The 22,448-nt window shown below is 34.3% G+C and overlaps 2 protein-coding genes and 1 non-coding gene across 6 annotated transcripts in view; 1 reads left to right on the top strand and 2 right to left on the bottom strand.

The window, feature by feature from the left end:
- Nucleotides 1-10,484, bottom strand: part of LOC102805130 (uncharacterized) — a 32,525-nt gene extending 22,041 nt beyond the window's left edge. For all 4 annotated transcript variants that reach the window (XM_085502488.1, XM_085502489.1, XM_085502490.1 and 1 more), the window contains exons 1-2: nucleotides 10,153-10,484; nucleotides 3,722-3,843 (exon numbers count right to left, since the gene is read on the bottom strand). In XM_085502488.1, the coding sequence (XP_085358614.1) occupies nucleotides 3,722-3,843; nucleotides 10,153-10,240 (210 nt within the window). In that variant the 5' untranslated portion in view covers nucleotides 10,241-10,484. The remainder of the gene's footprint in view (nucleotides 1-3,721; nucleotides 3,844-10,152) is intronic.
- Nucleotides 10,485-18,619: 8,135 nt separating this feature from the next.
- On the bottom strand, nucleotides 18,620-18,690 carry TRNAG-GCC (transfer RNA glycine (anticodon GCC)). Its single transcript has one exon. It is a non-coding gene; the product is annotated as a tRNA-Gly (tRNA).
- A 195-nt stretch (nucleotides 18,691-18,885) lies between these two features.
- LOC100371144 (transmembrane protein 11-A, mitochondrial-like) lies at nucleotides 18,886-20,415 on the top strand. Its single transcript, XM_002732317.3, has 2 exons — nucleotides 18,886-18,928; nucleotides 19,724-20,415. The coding sequence occupies exons 1-2, from the start codon at nucleotides 18,912-18,914 to the stop codon at nucleotides 20,238-20,240; spliced, it is 534 nt and encodes a 177-aa protein (XP_002732363.1). The 5' UTR covers nucleotides 18,886-18,911; the 3' UTR covers nucleotides 20,241-20,415.
- The last annotated feature ends 2,033 nt before the right edge of the window (nucleotides 20,416-22,448 follow it).

The following is a 22,448-nucleotide window of genomic DNA, read 5'->3' as shown; positions in this document are numbered from 1 at the left end:
TTTGTTTTTATTATTAGAGGAAGCTTACGCGCGTAATCATTCCATATTCCGAATTCACATTTCCTAATATGGTAGAATGAAAATACCCAGTAAAATACCGGAAAATTACGGCACGCTGTAACTTATGGCGTTATGATGACAGATGTATAATAATATTTTATATTTCAATATGGTCACATGAATTCTTCCTCACAATGTTAATGAAATGTTGATTACTAAAGTAACTTACATTTGTATCTGTCTACATGAATTAAATGGCTCTCTCATTCTACTTAGCTGACTTATTTGTCTACATGGACTACTTAGCTGACTTATTTGTCCACATGAACTACTTAGCTGACTTATTTGTCCACATGAACTACTTAGCTGACTTATTTGTCCACATGGACTACTTAGCTGACTTATTTGTCCACATGAACTACTTAGCTGACTTATTTGTCCACATGAACTACTTAGCTGACTTATTTGTCTACATGGACTACTTAGCTGACTTATTTGTCCACATGAACTACTTAGCTGACTTATTTGTCTACATGGACTACTTAGCTGACTTATTTGTCCACATGAACTACTTAGCTGACTTATTTGTCCACATGAACTACTTAGCTGACTTATTTGTCTACATGAACTACTTAGCTGACTTATTTGTCCACATGAACTACTTAGCTGACTTATTTGTCCACATGAACTACTTAGCTGACTTATTTGTCCACATGAACTACTTAGCTGACTTATTTGTCCACATGAACTACTTAGCTGACTTATTTGTCCACATGAACTACTTAGCTGACTTATTTGTCCGCATGAACTACTTAGCTGACTTATTTGTCCACATGGACTACTTAGCTGACTTATTTGTCCACATGAACTACTTAGCTGACTTATTTGTCCACATGAACTACTTAGCTGACTTATTTGTCCGCATGAACTACTTAGCTGACTTATTTGTCCACATGAACTACTTAGCTGACTTATTTGTCCGCATGAACTACTTAGCTGACTTATTTGTCCACATGGACTACTTAGCTGACTTATTTGTCCACATGAACTACTTAGCTGACTTATTTGTCCACATGAACTACTTAGCTGACTTATTTGTCTACATGGACTACTTAGCTGACTTATTTGTCCACATGAACTACTGAGCTGACTTATTTGTCCACATGAACTACTTAGCTGACTTATTTGTCCACATGAACTACTTAGCTGACTTATTTGTCCACATGAACTACTTAGCTGACTTATTTGTCTACATGGACTACTTAGCTGACTTATTTGTCCACATGAACTACTTAGCTGACTTATTTGTCCACATGGACTACTTAGCTGACTTATTTGTCCACATGAACTACTAAGCTGAGTTATTTGTCCGCATGGACTACTTAGCTGACTTATTTGTCCACATGAACTACTTAGCTGACTTATTTGTCTACATGGACTACTTAGCTGACTTATTTGTCCACATGAACTACTTAGCTGACTTATTTGTCCACATGAACTACTTAGCTGACTTATTTGTCCACATGAACTACTTAGCTGACTTATTTGTCCACATGAACTACTGAGCTGACTTATTTGTCCACATGAACTACTTAGCTGACTTATTTGTCTACATGGACTACTTAGCTGACTTATTTGTCCACATGAACTACTTAGCTGACTTATTTGTCTACATGAACTACTTAGCTGACTTATTTGTCCACATGAACTACTTAGCTGACTTATTTGTCCACATGAACTACTTAGCTGACTTATTTGTCCACATGAACTACTTAGCTGACTTATTTGTCCACATGAACTACTTAGCTGACTTATTTGTCCGCATGAACTACTTAGCTGACTTATTTGTCCGCATGAACTACTTAGCTGACTTATTTGTCCACATGGACTACTTAGCTGACTTATTTGTCCGCATGAACTACTTAGCTGACTTATTTGTCCACATGAACTACTTAGCTGACTTATTTGTCCGCATGAACTACTTAGCTGACTTATTTGTCCACATGAACTACTTAGCTGACTTATTTGTCCGCATGAACTACTTAGCTGACTTATTTGTCCACATGGACTACTTAGCTGACTTATTTGTCCACATGAACTACTTAGCTGACTTATTTGTCCACATGAACTACTTAGCTGACTTATTTGTCTACATGGACTACTTAGCTGACTTATTTGTCCACATGAACTACTGAGCTGACTTATTTGTCCACATGAACTACTTAGCTGACTTATTTGTCCACATGAACTACTTAGCTGACTTATTTGTCCACATGAACTACTTAGCTGACTTATTTGTCTACATGAACTACTTAGCTGACTTATTTGTCCACACGAACTACTTAGCTGACTTATTTGTCTACATGAACTACTTAGCCGACTTATTTGTCCACATGAACTACTTAGCTGACTTATTTGTCCACATGAACTACTTAGCTGACTTATTTGTCTACATGGACTACTTAGCTGACTTATTTGTCCACATGAACTACTTAGCTGACTTATTTGTCTACATGAACTACTTAGCTGACTTATTTGTCCACATGAACTACTTAGCTGACTTATTTGTCCACATGAACTACTTAGCTGACTTATTTGTCCACATGAACTACTTAGCTGACTTATTTGTCCACATGAACTACTTAGCTGACTTATTTGTCCGCATGAACTACTTAGCTGACTTATTTGTCCACATGGACTACTTAGCTGACTTATTTGTCCACATGAACTACTTAGCTGACTTATTTGTCCACATGAACTACTTAGCTGACTTATTTGTCTACATGGACTACTTAGCTGACTTATTTGTCCACATGAACTACTGAGCTGACTTATTTGTCCACATGAACTACTTAGCTGACTTATTTGTCCACATGAACTACTTAGCTGACTTATTTGTCCACATGAACTACTTAGCTGACTTATTTGTCTACATGAACTACTTAGCTGACTTATTTGTCCACATGAACTACTTAGCTGACTTATTTGTCTACATGAACTACTTAGCTGACTTATTTGTCCACATGAACTACTTAGCTGACTTATTTGTCCACATGAACTACTTAGCTGACTTATTTGTCCGCATGGACTACTTAGCTGACTTATTTGTCCACATGAACTACTTAGCTGACTTATTTGTCTGCATGGACTACTTAGCTGACTTATTTGTCCACATGAACTACTTAGCTGACTTATTTGTCTACATGAACTACTGAGCTGACTTACTTGTCCACATGAACTACTGAGCTGACTTATTTGTCTACATGAACTACTGAGCTGACTTATTTGTCCACATGAACTACTTAGCTGACTTATTTGTCCACATGAACTACTTAGCTGACTTATTTGTCCACATGAACTACTTAGCTGACTTATTTGTCCACATGAACTACTTAGCTGACTTGTTTGTCCACATGAACTACTGAGCTGACTTATTTGTCTACATGAACTACCTAGATTATAACAGATTAGAACACTCAGGACATTTGAGCACACAAACTGCCAAATAAAATCATTTAAACTAAGTCTACATGTATGTAATTGGCAATTGACTTTTTTCATTTGACCGGTCCCAGAGGTCTGGCTCTTAAGAAGTGTTACATTTTCACTTCAATGTTTACACATTATGATGCAAAAATATGCAAATTATACACAATCATTTCAATGCTCAATTACAAATGAGCAAGGTCTATAGAACTGATATGTAAAGCATTGATTTTACCGAATACTTTTGACCATAGCACCAATTACACATGGCAATAATTGTAATACTGGTAACAATTACAGCTGCAGACACAACTATGTACATGTATGTTACATCTGCATCCATATCAGATGTTTTATCTGAAAGCAAAAAAATTGAAAAAAATTCAAAAAATTGATATAACAAACAAAACATAACAACATAACAAAACTAATCTAATCGTTGAAAATTACAATTTAGTAAACATAGTTGAACTCTGGTGACCTTGTCCTTTGTTATATAATAGAATTCCCTTTATCATAATTTGTTTCAATATAAATATGCATTGTACTAATTAATTTTGAATACAAACAAGTTTTGGGATTGAAACAACAGTGGGAAAGCAGTTTATCGAATGTCCTTGATAGATATAAATAATCATTGGTGCCTAATTTGTTTAATTATTTTAAGGGACATAATTTCCAGTTTTATTCGAAGTAATTAAGATTTGTTATTATAAAAACAAATGCCGCATCTCAGAAAAAAAGTGCTGCATTCAGACATGAATAGATTCATAAATCATGCAAGATACCAGAAAATCTTAGCTGGCTTTTGCCCAAGTATTTTGTACAGGTATCTGTCAAAAATTAATGAGACACTGAGACAAATATGAACTGCCTTATTATATTCATTGTGTGACTACAGTATTATTTGAAAAGTAAAACAAGCAGCCTGTCGGCTGAGATAGCTCCGCTGTTAGCAATGCACATGGCAATTAAAGAACAGAAGATATCATTAGAAAATGAACAAATCTGAGAGAGGTCCACATGTAGTACCTATATGTATAATATATCAAAGCAATTGGACTTGTGGTTTTCAACAAGAAGTCGAAAATATTACTTTTTACCAAAAATTACAAAAATATTCATCAAAATTAGAGAATTAAAGATATCATCACAAAATGAACAAATCTGAGAGAGGTCCACATGTAGTACCTATATATGTAATATCAAAGCAATTGGACTTGCGGTTTTCAACAAGAAGTCGAAAATATCACTTTTTACCAAAAATTACAAAAATATTCACCAAAATTAGAGAATTAAAGATATCATTACAAAATGAACAAATCTGAGAGAGGTCCACATGTAGTACCTATATATGTAATATCAAAGCAATTGGACTTGCGGTTTTCAACAAGAGATCGAAAATATCACTTTTTACCAAAAATTACAAAAATATTCACCAAAATTAGAGAATTGAAGATATCATTACAAAATGAACAAATCTGAGAGAGGTCGACATGTAGTACCTATATATGTAAATATCAAAGCAATTGGACTTGCGGTTTTCAACAAGAAGTCGAAAATATCACTTTTTACCAAAAATGACAAAAATATTCACCAAAATTAGAGAATTAAAGATATCATTACAAAATGAACAAATCTGAGAGAGGTCCACATGTAGTACCTATATATGTAATATCAAAGCAATTGCACTTGCGGTTTTCAACAAGAAGTCGAAAATATCACTTTTTACTAAAAATGACAAAAATATTCACCAAAATTAGAGAATTGAAGATATCATCATGAAATGAACAAATCTGAGAGAGGTCTACCCAAGGTACATATACACCAAGTATCAAAGCATTCAGGCTTGTAGTTTTCAAGAAGAAGTCGAAAAAGTAAAACATTGACACGGACGACGGACGACGGACGACGACGACGGACGACGACGACGGACGACGACGGACAATCACTCATATGATAAGCTCCGCTCGACAAAGTCGACAGCGGAGCTAAAAAACGCCCCCTATCATGTTGCAAGCTCTGCTCTGTAATGCAAATCAACTTAAATAGTTAGTTGGTGTCCAGTGGAGAGAGAAGTCAACAGTACTTTTGCCTACTGAGAATTTACATCTTCAAACACTGCAATCTTTGTTTTTAAAGTGCGTTTTTAAATTATTATTTTAAAAGCTCTATTATTCTGTTTTAATAGCTGAAACAAATTCCTGTGACCTTTCATTTGTCGAATGAACTGTTTGTCAAATCCAAAATACCTATTTCTGAGTACAATTTTCTTTTCAAAATGTGGATGCAACGTTTTGCTTTTTATGTATTTTTTTATGTATTGTTTTTGATTTGATAAATTTGAACTAAACAGATTTTCTATTAGCTTCAGATCTTCATCAAAGTTTGGCACCCAATTCATAGGAGTGCTTAGCTTGTTTTCTGTAAAAATTTTAGGTTTCAGACAGTGCAAAAACTCTCATTATTACAAGATAAATGATTTGCTTCATTGAACACAGACAACAATGCATATTTCCACTGAGATCAGTGACCTTTGAATGTGTATCACCAGTGATCAGTCAAGTAGAAACAGTCAAAATATTTTATCAGATTTTCTCAATTTTTGCATATTTTCATACAGGACATCTGTCATTCATACTTAGGGAAGACTTTATACTGATGAATAAGGTGACCAAGTTTGGAATAGAATTAGTAAAGTTATTATGCACACAATAACAATTATTAAGGATGACGATGATGATGACAGCGACAGCGACGACAACGCTAGACAGAAATTTTTTCCTTAATATACCTTTCCCTTCCATCTTTGATGTTATGGCCAACGTAAAAATTATAGCAAACTTAGAACATTTGGCAAATTAAAAAAAAAGATGCTATGAACAATACTTCAAAACACAAATCTTGAACAGAATTTTCAAACAGTCTGATAGATTGTAATTTACAACATTTTACACCAAAATAACTTTCTATCACAAATTATTAAAATACTGAAAAATGTATTTACCTGATGCAGATTAATGACAAGAGCTCATTAACCAATGTTACACATTATATTTACATTGCTTTCAATGAATGGAAAATGTAAACGTATCTTATTATTTTTTCATTTCATATTTTTATGTACTTTTCATAAAATTATACTGTACTGATACATGTATTTCTAAAGATGCAATAAATTATAATATTTATTATTATATTCATTATCTACAAACTTTGAATGAAATCAGTCAAAAAATCTGTAAAACATGGATGTACACAAAACTATGGTTTTCAGACTTTTTAGATATACATTACAAAAATAGTGAATTGATTCAAAAAAAAAAAATATTGTGCATGTACCAGTATGTACAACTATATCTTTGCAACAAAATGGCTCACAAAACATCTAAAGTATGCATGATCACATGCTCTATATGTATATAGTTAGATCTCTGTTTTGAGATACACCAATAAGATGGATCCTAACATGAACACATCGAGGGACAGTATATGGAACTATATGACCATGCTCTATGATCTCAGTAGCAATCTCTACATAATACTGAATATTTTCTAAATAGTGATGGAGGTTTTATTTTTTTTTTGACATGTATTAATTCTAGTAAATAATAATTTTGTGTTTACTGCATATTTAAACTAGTCAACTATATCAGCTGTATTTTCCTTGTATATTGTTCAAATTGTTTACATAACTACCAAGGTTTCGGGTTTCATTTGTCACCATAATGTTTTGTATTATGGACACACATGCCTGATAGAGAGTGTTTTAAGCCGTTGGTCATGTACACACATGTACATGTCTATAAATTAGGGCCATGCACAGATTCTAGTCAGACAATTTGCAAGCTGCTGTGAAAACCACCATTTAATGCTGGCACAAAGAGGAGATTTACTGTTTACTGCATGATCTTACGTAAGAGAGATGAATCAAACTTCTGCTACAAAAATTGAATGACTGATTTTGAACTTGAGTTTCTTTATTTTAAGTTCAACGTGGAAATGCCAATCATTCAGAGGGGAATATGACGATGAGATATCTTTAATTCATCAAAAGTTATCATCATCAAATGTGCACAGTAATAAGCAGGGAAATACTTAAAAAGTAGGCCACAATGACACAATAACCTTTGTTTGTCTCGATTTTACAGAACCAACAAATTTATGGTTTTGTTTGTTTATGTTTATTAATCTAGAACTCATGCGATTACGTAAATTGCTGTCAAAAGCTACAAACTTACAAACGATGTTTGGTCGACAAATTCAAAATTGTTAGCACAACTTATTAAATCAATGTTTTCATTAATGCTTTTGAAAAATCATAGAAAAATAACAGTATATGTAATGTAATGGAATTATAAAAAAAAATTCTTGTTCAAGTGTATAACAGATCGCAGAATGTAATATACTGTAAAGGGGGTAATTATTCACTGTGTTTTAATATAGCTTATTTCGCTGACTGGAAAAATGCGCTAAATTAAAACCCAGTGAATATGTAAAATTTAGCATAGAACACATTATCTAAATGACGAAGCCGTGAATTTAAAACCCACTGAATATGCCTGAAATGGTAAATCAGTGAAATTTAAACCCAGTGAAAATTAGTCATTTTACAGTATCACATTTGTGAAAAGCTTGCAGTCTGAAAATTCTAAAAATGTATATTTTACTGGTCTTTTTTGTAGCCATTTGTCACAATCCCAAGAACAAAAATATGGATCCAACTAGTAACTAAACACTCAGATCACATACACACATCACCTAGAGATTTATACTACTACATGTAGTACCGGTATATTAATTATCAACTGCATTTCAGTATTTTGATAAGTAAAATTCCCTAAATTAAATCCACGTAAGTATGTAAAATAAATATACCGGTAATATTGTTTCTCTAATGGCAAATTCGTAAACTTAATATCCAGTGCATATGTTCAAAAAATTAACATAATAAAATTAAATTGCGTCAGAGACATTACATGCATTTACAGTAGTATGCCAATTGTAACAGATAAATGTTGTTCAAAAGTAATTTGAAACTTATCTATTTAATCAGTACTTAATAAAGAACACACCAAACAGTGATCACTGGTATATATAGTATGTCCACATATCGCCCAGTGATAATGGCATGTGTCAGTTGAATATTAAAAATGTAGTGTTTTATTTATAAATACTTTATACTTTTTAATAACTTTGCAATTACATTTGCTGATTATTAAACTAGCTACCTATTTCTCTGTAAGCTAAGTATACATTCATATTCAAACAATTGGATTATTTGTCATGTGATGCCTGTCATCTTTTCAGACTGATCAGTGTACATGTGCTGTACCCTTTGAAGTACAGTATTGGCATTAGTATGGGGTAACAAATTATTAAAACTTTAGAGAGATCAATTTTCACGATTTGGAGAAAAACAAAAAAAGTTTTGAATCAGTGAACATTTTTATTGAGGTTCCCTAAGACAGGGTGACGCAATGAATTTCTGGAAAAAAAACCCACAAAATTTTACAAATGTTTAGTGACAACAATTTTAACAATTAACAGTATTTTTTTACTATTTTTATTTTGAAATGTTTTTCTTGATATATTGATAGAATTTTAAGAATGTAATGTTTATTTGCAAAGGCAAAGTTGTTTAGTTTGACTCTGTGGGGTATGAAGAAACTCCAAAACAGAGCCAAAATCAATATACATGTACATGTAGTTTGTTAACTGTTTTATTTTTGCAAGAGATTTTGCAAGTTGATAAAAGTGGGATCTATATCGACCATGAGGTGGTGCACAAAAATACCACCCTTTCAAGACTGTCATTTTATTCTTTTAATTTTGTTAACAGAGCTTTTTTCAATGAGGAAACTTTTTTTTTATTCACTGGTAAAAAGTGTGTGATGGGATGCAGCTTTAAAAAGTTATTACAGTTTCAAGTAAATACTAAGACGGACAATATTTTTAAAATGCTTCCATTCCAAACAGTGGTACAGTACTACTTGTACATTTATTCTTTTAAATTTATTTCAGTGAACCAAACCACTGTAATTTCAAGCAAATTTAAACATATTTAGTGGGATGTATCCTTTGCGTTCATGGCAGTAAATCGGCCAATGATTGATGAAAAAAAACTTGCAAAAACTCATTGGTAATGAGTGTTACTACCGTAATTGGTTTGTACAGCCAATGAAATCATCTCCTTTGAATTTGAATGAAGCACAAAGATCTTCTTTCAGGAATATTTTATAAATGTCCATAAACAAATTCACATGGAATCCACAGTAGTGTTCCCCACAGTCACTTGATTATTACTTTAATAAATAGTACTGATCGATTTAATTGGATTTTCACCTCTCAAGCGACTGTGGTGTCCGCTGGGTATCTAATAGATTAACCGAATACATACTAGGATGGACTTGATGTAGATTTTTTATAGATTACAAACTACACTAATACGAAACACGCCATTTTCAAATTATTATTCTATTAATAAATTGTCAAAATGAATATAAAGCACGTACTATCGGCGGCAATGGTTGTGCTACATTACTTCCTAAGCATACATTTTAACAACACCAACACGGAAGTCGTTCACATTGACGCCCTTTATTAAATTACGGTGATTGATCGTACCGTGTTTTCACACTACCACGCTGGCCGCATGATACTTACCATGTCTATGGGAAGATGCCCCGACTGCGTAGTGGGTTACTAACGCATAGCAAGCAGCAATCAAAGTCCAATGTCGCAGGATTGCCATTGTGAGATTCTGATTACGTCCGTTTGTTGTCGTTAATGCTGTTGCCAATTTTCAAACTACGATCGGCTGCTATGACGCAATAGTAAAGACACATAGATATCACAGACGTTCACTACTTTGTCACAAAAACATCGGTACGCGATAGTGTCATAACATGAACTGGTGTCGTACAGATCATATAGCATCCTGACAAACTAATTAACACGACCATGTACCAACTCACAACGATACCGCCATCTTTAACTTGTATATTTGACCTTTGAACTCTATATGGCTAGTTAAGGGGTCGAAGGTCACAGGTGTACAATACAGTGATGTGGCGGGTGGTGACAGAGACAGTACAGATACTGTTATCCGATTAAGCTTCTGAATGCTTTTGAAATTATTTAAAAAAAAACAGTATAATAATAAATTCCAGTCACATGTTAACCCTTTTTAATTATTGATGTACATTCTGCGTACATTGTAGTCGTTATTACTTGACACGCCCCTCAAAGTACACATGGCGATATCACACGATATCGTCACATTCATGTGACAAACACAATAAAACTGTACTACGTGTAAATATGAAACCTCACTTCATGAAGTCTATGGGTTAACTCTAAAAGGTTGCCACTGGAAATATTGGATTGAATAGTAAAAAAAAACGAGTACAATTTTTTTTACCTATATTTTTTTCAAATTAATGTCTTCGTCGGATTTTGTTTCGAATGTTTCTCTGTATAAATTGTTTTCTACCCAGATATACCACCCGGATTTCTAATGTCAAACCCCTAACAGAAAAAATAAAAATTGGTAACAGCTGCTAAACAAACAGGCCAGCGAATAAAAATAAAAATATTGTATTCAACATTGATCCGTCGCCGGAAGCCACGAGATACAAGTTATTTGCAATGTTGCCTAGCCACTAGGGTGTCTTGGTGATAGACAAGTCCCTTCCATTGGTGGATTAACTGCGTAGATGTACAGTTCTCATAACTGTGGTAGATGGAAGTAGTGTGTGATCAGTGTATTCATTTATATTTTTGAACGCCACAGTCCTTGTTCCGCGTCGTGCTCAATGGGTCCCATGTAGCGCATACTAGTAGTTTGTTTTCGCGAAATTCGAACGCACGCTGCGCGGCGACTATGGCGTCTAATTGATTCCCAATTATTGTGACCTAAACATACGATCTTTAGGTACATTGCAATTACACACAATATCTGTTTTTCTTTGCTAAACAAATAACTGGAAGGAATTAAAATGATATGATAACACAATAAGAATTGAAAGTGTCCAACTCAATAAATCGTAGAAAAGACAATAGATGTAATAATATAACTTCTGAAATCATCTGTGTTACTGTGAATTTTGCATGAATTTGTTTCATATGGAATATTTATTTTATATATTTCAAATGATGGTTGAAAACAACTAGGCCAATTACCGCGAGTTTAGGGCTCGGTCAATGACTGGAAGAAACCCACCAAGACTTGTGGGTAATAGACGTTGCTTTTATAGCGAATGGAAGCGTCTTCTTTGAATTTGAATGACACGCGCAGATCTTCCGGGGCGAAAGTTTTTTAAATATTTTATGAATTTCCTTCATGATATTCACAGTACGCAAACGCAAAAATCAAAATTGCAATACATGTTCTAAGAGCACTACAGAAACAAGAAATGAAACTATGAATCTAGATATTTGTCCATCATCCAGACGAATTATATCTGTTTTGGTCGAGAATGTTTTACATTACTAGTAATCAACTCCATAACGTTTCACTGTATTTTGATATTTTTAGGTTCATAGCTTAGATCGCAGCCATGGCAACACAGACATGAGTCATATAAGAGGTACAGTACATTGTGATGGACTCTAATCTATTTCCTTCGTTAAAGGGCGGTAATTGTCGCGCCACGCATGCGCGAAATATATGGGTCTCATACTAGTATAAGCAAAGATGGCGACTTTGACTGTTACGCGGATCAACGAGTACAAACTGAGATGTTACCGACCTTTAATTTGGTATGTTTCATGTGATTGGAAGGTATCGAAGGAGCCACCGGTAATCATTGCAAGTCGCGCCCAGATCAAACCTCATACTTGTGATTTCCATTAGAAGAGCGCATTGAATTTTAGGAAAATCAAAATTTATCACTACAAATGCCGCACATGCGCAGCGCGACGACTGCCGCCCTATAATGATTTATAAACCGATTTGTGTGACATTGTAAGTGCACATTCAACCGAATTTGACTTAATTACAAATCAATTCGGTATTTCTATGCATGTATAGGAATAGCGCATGTATGAGAAATACAAATGTCAAACTGTATAAATCACTCGTTTTATTCCAATTGTACTGTCACGTGGTTTAGAATACAATATGTACACGTGACACATCTTCAGACGTCAATGCGAAGCTCGTTGTCTCATTCAATGTTGTCGAGATATTACTAGCCGTCACATAAATAGTATCAGGTTTCGTCTTCTGAGTTTCAACAGTTATGTTGCTGCAAGACACAAGGAAATAAAATATGTATAAGTTATTCTCGTTGTATGAAAAGTGATACATCTATCGCAATTGTATCAAGTTGTATACCTACTACTGGGTGGTCCCGGAAGCCGCTACTGTTGAGTTTTTTTCAGCAAATAGTAGCGAATTTGAAAACCCGCTGTAATACTATAAATCAGAGACCAGACTTTAGTATTGTCGGTTTGTATTGTATCACCGTAGGCGGCGCGCTTTAAAGATTTGAGGCACGTAGAACTTATAAGAAACGAATACACAACTGATTGCACAACTCAACTCCGTTCGGAATGAATATACATTCATACAACGAGTATATGAATATTTTGTTAAATTTGCCATGCACCCTTCTTAAAAGTAGGTAAAACATGTTATAGACTCTACACTTGTTTCAAATGATTACCTTATTCTTTGACTTTGAGCATCGTTTGCACGTTTACCAGTTGTCTCAAGACAAGAAGGAATCTTCTTAGTTTTAAATAAACTGGGTGTTATAATATCAAACATTTCTTCATCAGAGGACAACTCATCGAAATACATATCACTGGCTTTCAAAACAGCATCGCTGGAATAATATAAATAGGAACATGATTAGTATCAGACAGCGTCCGACATTGTAATATACGGTCGCCGTATTGTAACTTAGCGGTGTGGTGCTACGCGATCGTCGGTTCGAGCACAGATATCTTTTAGGCGCCATGGCCATACGCGCAGTAGATTTACTCATAATTTTTGAAAGTTGGTTATAAATCGCATGACAATGTTCAAAAAGTGCCCCATCATTCACAATATAAATTTTTTCAGCATATGTCACCAGCCTATAATTTGAGATATGGCATAGTAACCTATGGTAACAGCGTTATAATACTGACAAAATGGCCACTACACAACAAAAAGGCAACTACCATATTCCCAAAAATTAGGTTGGTGGCTCCCAACATTTTCAAGTCAATATGCTTTTATTGTCGCGGAGTACAATTTATAATAAATAAATAAATAAATAAATAAATAAATAAATAAATAAATAAATAAATAAATAAATAAATAAATAAATAAATAAATAAATAAATAAATAAATAAATAAATAAATAAATAAATAAATAAATAAATAAATAAATAAATAAATAAATGAACAAACGAATAAATGACTAAGTGAGTAAATAAATGAATAAATAAATAAATAAATAAATAAATAAATAAATAAATAAATAAATAAATAAATAAATAAATAAATAAATAAATAAATAAATAAATAAATAAATAAATAAATAAATAAATAAATAAATACTAGGTATTTGCATTGATGACTTGGCTGACATAGTATTGACCATGCCGAGTATGTGGTGATATTTAGTTGCATAAAATGCAGTTACCTTACGCCACATTTCATACAGGTTTTTGTTATATGCTCTCAAACGCTTTAATTTGGCGATAGACAATTTATGGGCAATTTCGCGAGTCAGTTAAAATCGCAAAATTTTGTTGCTGTGAACATTGCTGTTTGATTACACGACACGGTGTGTGGGCGACTTTCGCGAAAGGTTGCTTACACGAATACCATACTAAAATCAGCACACTACTAAGCAGGGTGTTATATTCGTTGTGGGACGGTAAGTAATTGTATTAATCAAAATTGATTTTCTATGCGATGGACGATGGAATAACGGATGAAATAATTCCACTACTTATCAGATATCATAACATACTGAAAAATACTTTATTTTAGCTGGAATTAATTTTCGCTGAATAGACTTTTTGTGTGTTTTGTGTGGATTTTATTTTCACTGATTTGAATTTAATATATAGAAAAAAAAAGTATATTCGCTGGATTTTATTTTCACCGAATTATTCCCTCAGCGAAAATAGCGCAAATTAATTCCAAGCGAGAATAAAGTATTCCACAGTAACATAAACTTAGACTAGAGTTGACGGTGAGAAAGTATAAATGTATAATAATACACGAGTCTGAGTAAAACCGGGTTCTTACCTAGAAACACTTGTCAGATCATTTGTTGCATCAGTTTTCTTCTCGTCAATTGTTGTATTGCTTTCAATTAAAGTGGTTGCACTGGTATAATCGCTATTGCAGCTTGTTTCCGATGCAGTCTTATTATTATCTTTATCAGCGATTGGCAATGGACCGCTCTCATTCTTTGGGACAGCTTTATTCACTTTTGGGGAAGCGGTTGTCGCTGATGACAAACTAAAATGTTCCATTTGCATACCGGACCCTCTAGGCAAACTTTTTTGTGTCGCCGGTATATGCATTGAGTGCTTATCAAGTATGGGTTTATACGAGCATTCACTCGGCTTCAGGTTACCGATATCGCCATGTGTGTTTTCCGACGCGCGTTTTTGTATATCGCCGTCTCCAATCACCCTACCAATGACAAATGAACTGCCGCTATTTGGAACACGTGACCGGATTGAGGATGGGTAACGGTGGTATACATGGTTGCTATGCATTGGTCTGTAAGTTGACATGCTGGCTGAACTGACACCATCGATGAGAACTCGGCCGATTTTGACGGAACTTGGATAACAGCTACGTGTGCGCAGATCCTCTAAATGTCGTGCACTGCCGTACGTCGTTGATGAACTACCGTAATTGTTCTGGTACATCCCGACCGAACTAGGCCCATTAACCAGAACTTTACCAAGCTTTGCCGCAGACGAACCAACACTATTTCCCTTGACAGTGTCACCCATATCACCGCGGTATGTTTTCAATCTTCCCATCTTCAGGCTGACGTTACCGGATAATGTTCCGATAATATCCAAGTTGAATCCCAGATCTGTACATATACATAATATATACAACACAAATAAGTTAAAAAAAAAAAAAAAAAAAACTATTTAAAGAGACAGAAACCTAGACTGTGAGTTATTGTGGATTGTATCGCGGTTCATGAAATGATCGCGTTCATGGCGTTGTAGCGAAAATTATACCAGATATAACAATGCATGATGTATTGCTAATATAAATACATTTGTAATCAGAAATCAAACCTACCAGATTTCCAATTAAACTTACTTTTGGTTATTTCCGGTGATATTGATCACTCTTCTACTTAATACTTTACTTAATACTTTACTCTTTCTACTTCTTTGCTGTATTCGCTGTTACTAAAATACAACAGTAACAGTGCCGTACTAACGACATACGTCACAATCGACAATAATGTGTATGTACGCGTCATGCGCGAGAGGGCGCACTTGAATCGAATTCGAAAGCGGTGACTGCGCCGACAGCGACCGGTGGTGGAATCAAGACGCCTTGTGTTAATCTGAATGAGAGTATCTACAGGATGGCTGTGTCACAACACAGCCATCCTGTAGATACCTGTGATACGTTGATAAATAAGGTCTGCAAACAGAAGGACATGATCAAATTTCTCCAGACATTTATCAATCTGATTAAAATAAGATCCTAGTTTGGGCTTTATTTTTTTCTCATTTAAAGCGCGGTGGTCGTCGCGCAGTGCGTGTTCGCATTTCATGTAAATAAACAATGTATTTTACACGCACGCAGTACATATTTACTATAATTTGACGTAGTATTTACCTTGCCGTTTATTCGGTGTTATTTGCTTATTTTACACGCGTTGTATACGTCGCTATGAGTCTCATATCGAACAGGACACGCCGCGACGACTACCGCCCTTTAATATGTATTTCATTTATATTCATATGTTTTTAATTATTTATTTTATCATACCCTTCTTTTACTTTATTTTATTTATTATTATTATTTATATATTTAAAATAAACTATAAAATTAAATTCACGCCGTGCTAGTACAACATATCAGATTTTAATCAAATTGGACATGTGACTGGCAAAATGACAAATCGGTTGATTGTGATAATTTTTGACTCGATTGAAAAGTCTTTGGGTTTAAACTGCAGATAACCCGACAATCTGAAGGGCCCAATTAATTTATTAATATTATTTATTTCGTCGAAAGTCCATTTCTTCGAATAACCACTTGTCGAGAGTTAAATATATTGTTATTTGAATATCCAAGCACAATCAAATACATGTATAATGTGAATTGATGGAAATATTGCGTGTAATTTCAGATTGTTTAGAAAAACGGGTTTTCGGAGAACTACAGAGGGCTCGTAATCACACCCGATTCACATTTAATTACCGTCGAGAGTTTGTTTTGTTGACAGGTTTTGTACACCGATTAAGAATTGGTGGACAGAACTTTTGGCAACTCATATATATTATTGATTGAGATCTAACAGTTATATATACATATTTATAACTTATACGACGTATTTATATTTATTCACCTAAAACTCATACGCAAGTATGGCGTAATTATTTATATTTTCTTATTATATATTATATTTATTCTATCTGCACCCATCAAACTTTTAATGTTAGCCAACAATTCGCCCTATTTATTAATTTTAACTAATAAAATAAGTACACATACACACACTATTCGTACTACTACAGAAAAAGATCACGCAAACAGACTTTCGATGTGATTAGCTGTGCATTAGGTGAGACAAACTTTAGATCTCCGAAAATACTTTCTTCTGCAACAGATGCAAATGTAAACAATGATTTCACTAATTCGTACCGCACAGGATGGGAATTTAGTTAAAAATGGAACAGGAAATAATGGCACATGCATGTAATAATGGTACGGTGACAGTGGAAATGACCTAGGTGCTAATAATGGCGCACTGTTCTGCTGCAAGGCATGATCCTACAAAAAAACAACCAAGGATTGTATTTATTTTCCAGCAATCATGGTGTACATGATCTACTAAAAATATCCGGCACTGGGGTATTTTCAGACACTTTTAACTTGAACTCAATCATTCCATTCCATGACTTTTCCATCACAAGTATTTAATATATTAGTTACTACTGGGTGGTAGGTGGACACTTAAATAACGATGATTTTCACTTAATTCGACTAGTAAATAGTCGGGAAAAATACAAACTTGAAAATAATGGCCATAATTTGAGGCAGATAAATTGTTACCGTCCAATCTAACATAATTATACATGAACATAATCGAATGACTTATAACAAATAGTATACTTGGTGTAAAGACCACGCCGTCACGAATGTCATGTAAGAAAAAAGATGTGCGATTCACACCAAACTCGAACCCAAAGTCGAGAATGTATATTTTCCATTCGCCGGTTAATTCCAGAAAATTTCTTTTCACCAACAGTTCGTCACAAATTATTCCTGATTATAGTCTGCGTTATCATCATGATTCAGAAGATTGGAACAAAAATAGCCAAATATGTAAAGAGTAAAAACCGAACATTGACTCAAATTTTGTCTAATGGCTCCAAAATTAGGGTTCATTTTCAGAAATATTGAGGAATATAAGACAAAGTAAAGAGAAATTTGGGCGAGAAAGTCGGGTGATGAAAAGGTTAAGGCGGACTGCTATATTCGTTAGTTTGTTACATTTGCGCATACTTTAGCACATATAGCAGTGACATTATTGGCTCAGAATCTGTTTACAATTAGTTTGTAGTTACATTGGTTCATTGTCAATCGTGTCAATCTGTTTTTTTTCGAAGAAAACGGGGCAAAATGATATGTATAAATGTCATTTTAGCAGTGGTTTCCATAGCCCACTATGAAAACCCACTAAAATAATGTAAATATATTATTACCTGAAGACATCAAAAACTACTCTGTACGACGACACTGTATATCTGTTTCCACTATATATATGTCACTGAGCAAAATTTTGAGATAAATTCTTACCTTAGAAAACAATAGTAAAACAGTGACCCGATATTTTTAAATTCATTTGTTTGTATCCTCGTAACATCAAATATGTACTACGTTTTACATTAAATTAAAAAAAGTCTATCTGCATCGGCCGGGAATCGAACCCGGGCCTCCCGCGTGGCAGGCGAGAATTCTACCACTGAACCACCGATGCCTTGACGAAAGATTAGCCATTCTCAACATATAGATAACATATAGTGAATAGTTACATACACTAATACAAAAATATAAAATGTTCATACTCTGATTCATGGATGCGTGATGTTTTTTGTTCTGTTTTCATAACATCGGAGACATATTTCCAAGCTACGTGCATAACCACTCGTACTACATTTTTGTGCAATGCATGTCGGGAGTTCACTGTACAAATTCAATATGGCGGTAAGAGTGAGGTAAGATCGTCCAGCTTTTAATTAATTTTTGAACTTTGAACAGCCGATGTATGTGCATTGCCATTCGACTTAATATCATATAAATAATATACTGTTCTGTTGTAAAACAATCACTGAATGCCTACGTACCCATATTAATTACGTTAACTTCTTTACTCGAGGACACCGTGTACTAACAGAGTGACTCGTAAAATGTGTGTGGGTACACATTTACTTTTCTCCTTTATCAATGACACTTAACAAGCACCTGGACTCTGTCCCCAGACCGGCAGTACTACCACACATACAGGAAATGAGCGCAATTTCAGGCAAGCTTGATAAATGTCAACAGTTATGATAGCACTACTCACAGTCCCCTATATAAGAATAAAGATAATGTGCACTACCCTACCTCAAATTTGTTAGACTAAATATACAAAAAATACTGTGAAACCTAACAAGATTTCACTGAGACTCAAATGGAATTCAATTATTCAGAACTTCTGCGAAATTGTGAAGACTTTACTGTTGGCTCCAACATTAGGGTACATTTCCAGAAATATTGAGGAATATTGGAAAAAAAATGCAGACAAATTTGGGTGAGAAAGTCGTGTGGTGAAAAGGTTAGAAGTGCATTTATCACAATTTATTTTTTATTCACCTATCAAATGGTCTAAATCCAATAGTTGTGAGGTGATGGCTGAATGAATATTAGCTAGGGAAGATGCTTCACAACATATAAGGACATTTTTAATGTAGCTTTTATTACAGTCATGTTTCTTGTAATTTAATTAAAAATTTTGTTTTTATTGGCAGTGATTTACCATCCCCTTCAGAATGTGCTATAATCCGGGAGGTTTACGATGGTGAAAATGCCCAAGAACATTTTGAATTTCAACTTGAGCATGCCTTGGAAGCTGAATGTGGTATCATAGTGATTGAACCATCCAAGATTGGAGATGAAACAGCAAGATGGATTACTGTAGGAAATTGTCTACATAAGACAGCAGTTATTACTGGTGTAACATGTATAGTGTGCCCTCTAATGTTGCCCTGTAGTGTGTCAAACTATGTTAGTCTACCTCTAGGCATTATCAGCATTGGATGTGCAAGTCTGTATGGAGTATCCTGGCAGTTTGATCCCTGTTGTAAATACCAAGTGGAGTATAACACTAAGAAGCTGTCACGTTTACCTCTGCATACGCTGACATCAACTTCACCAGTGGTACTTGTTAGACGTAATGACAATTACAGGAAAAGACTTCATAACACAATATCGTTTTTAGCAGCCACATATTGTTGTTTCAAACTCTACCGATGGTGGGCACAGTGATTGATACTAATGTAATTCACTCATCAGCACGACATTTACAATTAAGTGTCCAACTATGCTGTTTGTTGAAATTTTCTCTATTGCATGCATTGCCAGTGTCTACTGCATGAACAGTGTGAATGAACTGTAAACTTATGCAGAAATAAAAAAAAATGTGCTTCTTTGAGTAAAGAAACCAGGGAACTTTCTAAAACATTGTGTTTTCTGAAGTTACTGTGAACTAGAGCCCCTCTATTACTGTCCTTTTATGATAAATTCATTTTTCACAATTTTAGGATTTAATGGCTTTCATGAGGAAATCATTTTGCAAAAGTTGGGTCACTCTTCAAGATATCAGAGAAATTTTCACTGTTAAAATGTTACTATTTTCTTGTGTGGATTAAAGTGTTTACAGTATTACAACATCAAAAGTTCAATGTAGAATAAAAAACTTAATTCCTTCAGAGCCAACCCCCCCCCCCCCCCCCATGAAATTTAATTGATAAATATTGATCATGGCGTCAGACTACATTCACCATTAAATACAAATTGATAATCGGACAGTAGTATGGCATAGCAGTTGGTTGTCTACTTCCATGCCCTGAAATTGACTTCATTTCACGCACATATTTACACTCGGACCAAACCATTTTCTCGTCTTGGAGGATGTTTTTTTTTCATTTTCTATTATTTTTGTCAATGATTTGATAGAGAAAAAAACGAACTACAAATTCTCCAAGATTTTTTTGACTTCATTAAAAAATATAATCGTTTTTATAGGATGGAAACTTTTTGAGGTCACCCCACCCCCACCCCTAAACTAAAGCAAATAAGTTTTTTATCCGACATCGAACTTTTGACTAGTGGACTTGTGTTGTACTACTACAGGTTGTTCACAATTTCAAAATATGGTGAACCAACTGATTTCTTTTTATTACGCCTGAATATTGTATAACTTGTAATTTTCTATTTATTGTTAGCAAAATTACACTGACATATGTATTCAGTGGATTTAAAATGGATTTTTTATTCTTAATCTATGTTGTTCAACTTCATCCTTGGGGGTGGTGTTTGGAAGTGACTATTGTAAGTGACATTGTTTTCCACAAGTTAGGCCAGAAGCAAATGATATAAAAGGGATAATCAATTTAATTACTGGAATACGTTGTAAGTTACAATTAAAGGCACCTAAGGGTTCTTGAGATATTGGTGGAATGAGATTTGACACCCATTATGCACAGAAGTCAGAAAGGTACTACTGTATAATACTTTTTCGCGATGGGATGATTCAGTGAAAATAGCCAATATACCCTTTTTCCTTTATTTTACATTCAAATCATCAAAAATCAGTGAAAATAAACTCCAAACAAAACATCATAGTCTTTTTCAGCGAAAATTAATCCCAGCTAAAATAAATGATTTACAGTAATACTATATAGAGTGAACAGTTGTGGTTTGTAGTCCCCGTTCAGGCGAAGCCTGAAAGGGGAGTACTAGATTTACTCTCATTTTGAAGTTGTCTCTCACATTTTCTCGGAGACTCTGCAGCAGATGCCAATGAAACTTGGCAGGTTGATGAAAAAGTATGTGTTAATAGGCACGTAATTTTTTTTTCTAAATCTGAAAATCCTCAGTGGGTCTTTTTCAAGATTTTCATTCAAAATTACCTCTCTCTACTACACTGACAGAGCATGCTCAGAATAATTGATTCTGTTAAATTCAGATTCATGAATTCCTGATTTCAGATTCACAAGTTTTACCAAATGTATTCAATCGGTAGTGTATACTTTTCAGAACTCTGAGCCTCAGAATTTCTAAGAGCCCAATTTCAAAATAGCTTCCTTATTGGAAGTCATCTTTTAGGTTATTACCCTACCCAAAAAATATGCAAATTAGCTAAATCCAGTTATTTCCTTTGATCTCGGCAACCATTGAGCTGATTTCGTTCATATTTGGTAGGATTACACCTTGACACAAGTAGATGTGCTTTTGACAGTAATGACCACGCCCTCCCAAAAATATGCAAATTAGATCAATGCAGTTATCCCAGCAACCATTGGGCCAATTTAGTTGATATGTGGTAGGATCACACTTTGAAATGAGTAGATGTGCTTTTGGCAATAATGACCACGCTCCTCAAATTACACGTACTTGCTCTGAAAACAGAGCTTCTACAATTGTTCTAATGCCCAGTGGTGATTTAGAAACAAACCCAGGTCCTGGTAATTT

This window comes from Saccoglossus kowalevskii, chromosome 8 (genome assembly GCF_978046115.1).
Source record: "Saccoglossus kowalevskii chromosome 8, keSacKowa6.1, whole genome shotgun sequence".
In the NCBI taxonomy this organism is placed as follows: domain Eukaryota; kingdom Metazoa; phylum Hemichordata; class Enteropneusta; family Harrimaniidae; genus Saccoglossus; species Saccoglossus kowalevskii.
Note: the sequence above shows the minus strand (reverse complement) of the source record. Positions and strands in the feature narration are given on the sequence as shown.